Consider the following 7,309-nt stretch of genomic DNA (forward strand, 5'->3'; position numbering starts at 1 on the left):
ATCAGCGCGGTGCGCTGGCCGCATCGCGCTGGCCGCGGCGGCCATTGGAGGGTGAACCAACGGCAAAAGGAAGACCTTTCTCTCTGTCTCTCTCTCTCACTGTCCACTCTGCCTGTCAAAAAAAAAAAAAAAAAAAGAATGGACACAAAGACTGTGGTTGTCACATGACTGGGCACAACCCAACCTCAGAATCTCCAGGGCCGACACTGTGGCGCAGTAGGTTAACGCCCTGGCCTGAAGTGCCAGCATCCCATATGGGTGCCAATTCTAGACCTGGCTGCTCTGCATCCTGTCCAGCGCTCTACTATGGCCTGGGAAAGCAGTAGAAGATGGCCCAAGTCCTTGGGCTCTTGCACCCATGTGGGAGACCTGGAGGAAGCTCCTGGCTCCTGGCTTGGGATCAGCGTAGCTCCGGCCATTGCAGCCAATTGGAAAGTGAACCATCGGATGGAAGACCTCTCTCTCTCTCCCCCCCCCTTCTCTCTCTCTCCCTCTCTCTCTCTCTCTCTCTCTGCTTCTCCTCTCTGTGTAATTATTTCAAGTAAAATAAATAAATCTAAAAAAAAAAGAATCCCAAGGCTGAGGACCTCAGAGATGCACAAGATGCTTGCAAGCAGGGAGGAAAGCAGTGTTACAACGGGGACCCGATGCTTGACTACCCCCTGTGAAGAATCAAGTGCTTCTCAGAGTGTTCAGTCCTGCACTCTGAGTTCCTCAGTGAATGTTGGTGTGTGCAACTGCGTGTGTCCGCAGTTGTGTGATCTCCAAGACCCTCAAAAGCCTACATTTTTATGCCATCACAAAAAAAAAACCTTTAGCTTTTTACAGTTTATTGAAATCAAAATGCATTTGAGGTTTCAACAATTGTCTTGCAGTTTGTAGATAAGCAGGAAAAATTAGAAAGAAACATGCAATTTATAGCATCAACATATTCTCACTGTAGTCTGTAGTCCTCTGAGCCAAAAGTCTTGTAGGAACTTAAAAATGAACACACAGTTTGCTATTATATATTGTTTCCTGGAAAGCAAAAACAGAGATGTCACTTAGATTTTCAACTCTCTCTTGTAAACTCAAATATTGACAATCAAAACTTTTCTTACTACTTTTTCCCTGCATTTTTCCAACAAATGTATAGCATCCAAGACAGTGCTGCAAGTAGAATCAGATTATTTACTGACATATTCTATCGTTCCAAACCCATTCACTGATGCCAAAGAGGTACAAAGAGGTGTTTTGCCAGATCCTTTCCCCCAACAGAGGACCCTTTACTACTTCTTTCTCCAACTCATGTTCTTCGAAATAATTTATCCAATAAATATGCTTGAGGTAGGCCGGCGCCGCGGCTCACTAGGCTAATCCTCTGCCTAGCGGCGCCGGCACACCGGGTTCTAGTCCCGGTTGGGGCGCCGGATTCTGTCCCGGTTGCCCCTCTTCCATGCCAGCTCTCTGCTGTGGCCAGGGAGTGCAGTGGAGGATGGCCCAGGTGCTTGGGCCCTGCACCCCATGGGAGACCAGGAAAAGCACCTGGCTCCTGGCTCCTGGCTCCTGGCTCCTGCCATCGGATCAGCGTGGTGTGCCGGCCGCAGCGCAACGGCGGCGGCCATTGGAGGGTGAACCAACGGCAAAGGAAGACCTTTCTTTCTGTCTCTCTCTCTCACTGTCCACTCTGCCTGTCAAAAAAATAAAATAAAATAAAATAAAATAAAAATAAAAAATAAAAAAAAAATATGCTTGAGGTAGCACTTGTTGAAAACTTGCCATTTTGAATGGATCCCTCAGCATTCTTTCAACACAGGATTGTTAAAACTCTCAACATTAATAAAAGGATGTGGTGATTTTAAGTTCCTCTATGGTCTTAAAAGTCAGAAACATTGAAAGCAAATTGAGGTCTCCACAATTACCTTTGTACCCTACAACATATTGGAGTTTGACATCGGGAATGAATCATCTACTTTGGCTTTAATTTTAAAAACAATTCTTTAACCTCAAGAGCAGGTGCTGGTCATTTTATTCTTACGGTGTTGGTATATTTCTAAGTTTTCTTCCATGTAATGCCTTAAATAGAATATTGGAATGTTAAATCAATGCTAAAGAAACTGACATGTACTTACAATTGGAGAGAAATACTCATTGTTACATTATAGATTTTTGTTTTAAACAATCCCATCACTCATTATATTCCCATAATTAGGTGCTTAATGAAAGATTTCAAAATTTCCAAACATGGGCGCTAACAAATTTGATATTTTAAAAGTACATGCCAGAGGCCAGCACTGTGGTGCAGCAGGTTAAAGCCTCAGCCTGCAGCACCAGCATATGGATGCCAGTTTGAGTCCCGGCTGCTCCTCATCCAATCCAGCTCTCTGCTATAGCCCAGAAAAGCAATGGAAGATGGCCCAAGTCCTCGGGTCCCTGCACCCATGTGGAAGACCCAGAAGAAGCTCCTGACTCCTGGTTTCAGATGAGCTCAGCTCTGGCCATTGCAGTCACTTGGGGAGTGAACCAGTATCTATAACTCTGTCTTTCAAATAAATAAAATAATTCTTTTATTAAAAAAGCACATGCCAAATTCTTTGAATTAGGTACATAGTATACCAGGTAAATGCTATTTTCTGAATTTTATATAAAGAATTATGATTTTAACTACTTGTGCTTTTAATATTTATTTATATTTGAAAGACAGAACAACAGAGATATTCTACCTTCTGGTTCACTCCCCAAATGCCTACAATAGCCAAGGCCAGACCAAGACAAACCTAGGAGCACAGAACTCCATCCATGTCTCCTATTTGGATGGCAGAAATCCAAGTACTTGAGTCATCACCTGCTATATCGCAGGAAGCTGGAACTGAAGTGGAGTTGAGACATTCTGATGTAGCATACAGGTATTTCAAGCACAGGCTTAGTAGCTGTGCCACAACATCTGCCTAAGATTTGAGGTTTCTTTAAGGGGATCTTAAAGAAAGATCTTAAAGATCTTTCTTGATCACTCACATAAGTGACAGCTTCTAGAATAAGAAGTTTCTCAACAAATGATATCAAGGATGTGAAGGAAAACATACCCTAATTCTATGTTGGTGAGAATAAAACTAATATAACCATTATAGAAAATAATATGAATATTCCTCAGAAATCTTATAATAGATCTATCATATGATCCAGTCATCCCACTCCTGGGAATTTATCCAAAAGAAATGGGATCATTATATGAAAGAGTGATCTGTACCCCCCATGTTTATTGCAGCTCAGTTCACAATAGCTATGATATGGAATCAACCCAGATTCACATCAGCTGATGCCTTATTTGGTGTAAATACACTATAGAATACTACTCAGCCATAAAAATAACAAAGTCCTGTCCTTCACAACAAAATATATGCAACTAGAAACCATTAGTGAAATAAGCCAGTCTCAAGAATACTAACATCATATGTTTTCCTTGATCTGTGGTAACTAATATAGTGGGTAACTAATATAATATTGAGAATTGACTATTGCTTACAACTCTTGTCTCTGTTGCTCAGGGAAAGTACTTTCTTCTTACTATTTGTTGAATTCTTTTCTTAGTAGAGGATTAATCTTACGATTATAAAACAAACTGCAAATATGTCATTGTAAAAATTGTTTAAAAAGAATAAGAAAGGAAGGAGAAGGGAAGTTAGAGAGTCGGCAGAAGGTAGGGTAGGGTAGGAAATATCATTATACTCCTAAATCTATATATATGAAATACATGAAATTTCTTCACCCTCTATAAGAAAATTTTAAATTTTTAAAAGATCAGGAATTTGTATTTTTGATAGAAAATATGTGCCTGTGTTTGTATGTATGTGTCCATGTGTGTGAGTGCTCCTGCTCAGGTGTATGTGTGTGTGTGTGTGTGTGTGTGAGTGCTCCTGCTCAGGTGTGTGTGTGTGTGTGTGTGTGTGTGTTCTGGAGAACTGAGAGATAGGTAAGCCATTTTATGAGCTTTCTTTTCTCTCTCTTGCCTTTTGCATTTATTATTCACTTAGTATTCTCAAAGTAAAGTGACAAAACAACCTTGAGACCTTGAATGACTTCCCTAAGGAAAGACATTAGACTCACTACACAATTAAATTATATGACTTTTAAAGCATATATATCTGTGGCTTTGCCTTCATTCATAAGAAACTTGGAGCCTGCTAATTCCCAGAGAGTGATTTTAAAAAGTAAATAAGAAGAAATCGAAATTACCATCATCTCCACAACATTTCTCAGGGTCTCCTCAGACTGTGAGAGAAAACAGTTTTTGAATTCTACTACAGCCAGTTCAGTGCGTTCATCATTGATATAATGCTTGAGAACGTCTATGTATTCAGCTGTAGACACATTAGAATTAAGTGTCGTTTTAACCATCTTTTCCACAAATGGGCAACCAGAACCTAGAAGACAACATAAGAAAATGGGCTCATTACCAGAGATATTAACACAATTGGTGGTGTACCTATGATGTTAGTCATCTTCTCACAACTCCCATAAGTATGGATTTAGAAAAAATATAGTTATGTCTAGAATTCTCAACTTTAGGAGAGTAAACTTGGGTTGTGGGTGTCTGTTTACACCACGCAGTGTCTACTCCTTCCCCACCCCTTTCTCAGAACATGAAAGTTATATCCCATGCAAACTTGCCTACTTAGGAAGTTCAAGCAATTAGATGTCCAGACTTGGTAGAATATATTAAACATCATTTGGTCTTTCTTTGCTCAACATCATACCACCCCTCACAATTATTCAGAGTGTCAAGTATGACTTCCCATATCATAGAAATATACTGAGTCTAGAATATAGTCTGTTAACTCCATTAACCTTGTTATCTGTGTCGACATAGCATGTAAAATAGAACTACTTGTTCATCCAAGAATCTGATGTTGCCACCATTGTGGTGAGGGAAAAGAAATGAGGACTTGGATTCACATGAGCTATTTTTGCTTTTGGCTTTGCAATTTACTAACTAGTTGACAGTGAAAAAGTCCTATTTTGGGCAATCAGTACCATTTTTGGGAATCAATGAGGTGGGCTATCTAAACAAGCTTTGTAAATTACACAGAGCTCACTACACTACACATGTGATGTTACTGTGCTGACCAGATTCTGCTGCCTGGACATTTTCTTCTTACTGAATCTTCGTTGTTGGGAAGAGACGGCAGAAAGTGTGAGTTCTCCTCCCAGGTCAGAACTCAGATCCGAGTTCTACTTCCCTGAACACAAAGGGAATAGGAGCAAAAGAGTCTTCGGAGAGGGCTCACGTCAGCACCACAAATGTGTGTTATGTAGTCCCCAAGTTGATTTAGACACTGTTATCTCACACTGCAGGCTCTGTCTGCTCTCTGAGGTTTCCTGTTTCCTTCTACATTGAAGGTGACTCATCGATGTATCCTTCAGGAAACCCATCTGGATTCCAAGGTCACAAGACCATCATGAATATCTTTCCTGTACCTCACTGAGATGCATAATCCCAATACTCAAGCCTGAGACCCACTCCAGTGATCACAGTAGTTGTGACCATGTTGGGACCCACTGAATGGAAATGAGAAACTACATGCAGGTCCAATGCAGAAAAAACCCTGTGAGAAAACTACCTCTTGGATTATCTGGAATTAATGGTGATCCTATCATCTATGGCATCGCAATCCTTTGAACTACAGCTGATGTGTACTTTGGATTCCAGACATGGATGTCATCTTCAGTAGCCCTGGTAACAATCACTATTCCAAAGGCAGTCTTCCCTGCACAGAACTCACCTGCATAGCAGTAAAGAGGGAGGGCAGCCAGCATGAGGACCACAATCAGCTTCATGTTGAGGTAACTGTTGTTAGCTGTGAGTTTGTACGTGACAGAGATGAAGGAAAACACTTTGGACTGACTACTCACAACTTCTCTATTTATGCCCCAGCTAGCCACTTTAATCCCTCCCAGGAATGAGGAAATGAGTCACAGGATCAACCTGGCATTGTATCAAAAACCAACAGTGTAGACCAACCAGAGCCAGGACAATCTGTGATCTGTTTACAAAAACTAAGGAGACAAACGTTTGAACATAAGGCTATTATGGGACTTCAGTAATAGCACACAGCAATGGGGACTGCAGCAATGGTACACAGCGAATGAATTCAAAATACAATGCAAATTACAAACTATAAGTTGCATTGTCATCCGTGCTGTATTTATTATATAGTGGTCTTCTCCACCACCACCTGTGGTTCTTGTTCCTCTTCTTTTTTCTTCTTCAAGGTGTGAACAGCATAATTTCCTTTATGTCCATTGTGCTGGTTTTTTGTTGGTCTATGTGCAATACCACACACCTACCCTGGGAGGCAGACTTATCTCACTCGTAGACACTTGCAGTAAAATGCCTTAAGTTTAGGGAAAACTTGCTAACAGCAAACGTTAGTAAAGGTTATGGTTTGGTTTTTGCTTTGCTTTTCTCTGTTTTAAGGATTATTTCATTTAATTAACTTTACCAATTCACTCATAAACCTGTAAATTAATTTTGGCTTTTTCTTTGTTAGATTTTTAGAGTTTCCCTTACACTGATTCAAAGGGTGGTGTGAAATTAGTAGAGTAACTGTTTGCTCAGGCAGTGGTGAATGGTGCATGGTGATAAGATTTGGACCCACATAGACATGGATTTGAATCCTGAAGGCAACATCTGACCATGTCCTGCTCTTGGACAACTCCATTCAATAACATATGCAGCCCTTGCTGTTCACCTGACAAGGGAGCCTCACGTGTGAGCTAGGCTCTGTGCTGTGTGATGCATATTCAGTTGTAAGACCAATAAAAACCAGGTCCTTGCTCTTGTATAACTCACTTTCTAGGCAGGAAAGGAGAGAACAACCTAATAATAAATGACAGGTATTGGAAAGAGCTAATTGCTGTATCAAACACAACATAACCAAAAAACTGGATTGATGCAATAGACTGACTGATGAGGGCAACCACCTGTATGCAGCTCATGGCAACTTGTAGGAGTAGGTGCTGTTTTAGATGTGGTTTTGATAAATTAACAGCAATAACCAGGGGCAGATCAGCCGGGGGAGGGGCAGAATTTGAAACAGACGGAACAAAAGGTACAAAGACCTGAGGGAAGAAGGTATTGGTGACAATACAAAAATCAAAATAACTGCAAAATTTTCAAAATAAGACAAAAAAGCATTTTCTGAACATTACAGATTTCACTAAAAGGGATGAATTGTCACCCTGGTATCATGTCAGGAGGTGAATCTATCAGAGAACAATTGTCCAGAACCCAAAAATACTTTAAAAGACTCAATAAATTCTAGAGTGGACC

General features: G+C 40.6%; 1 protein-coding gene across 1 annotated transcript; it reads right to left on the bottom strand.

Moving 5' to 3' along the window:
- Nucleotides 1-817: 817 nt before the first annotated feature.
- On the bottom strand, nucleotides 818-5,820 carry LOC100009480 (lipophilin CS; the record flags this gene model as incomplete). The annotated part of the gene is given in 3 exon segments (NM_001082723.1): nucleotides 818-1,017; nucleotides 4,213-4,400; nucleotides 5,760-5,820. Coding segments are annotated over 3 exon segments (282 nt in total). The 3' UTR covers nucleotides 818-978.
- Nucleotides 5,821-7,309: the final 1,489 nt, after the last annotated feature.

Source organism: Oryctolagus cuniculus, chromosome 1 (genome assembly GCF_964237555.1).
Source record: "Oryctolagus cuniculus chromosome 1, mOryCun1.1, whole genome shotgun sequence".
Classification (NCBI taxonomy): domain Eukaryota; kingdom Metazoa; phylum Chordata; class Mammalia; order Lagomorpha; family Leporidae; genus Oryctolagus; species Oryctolagus cuniculus.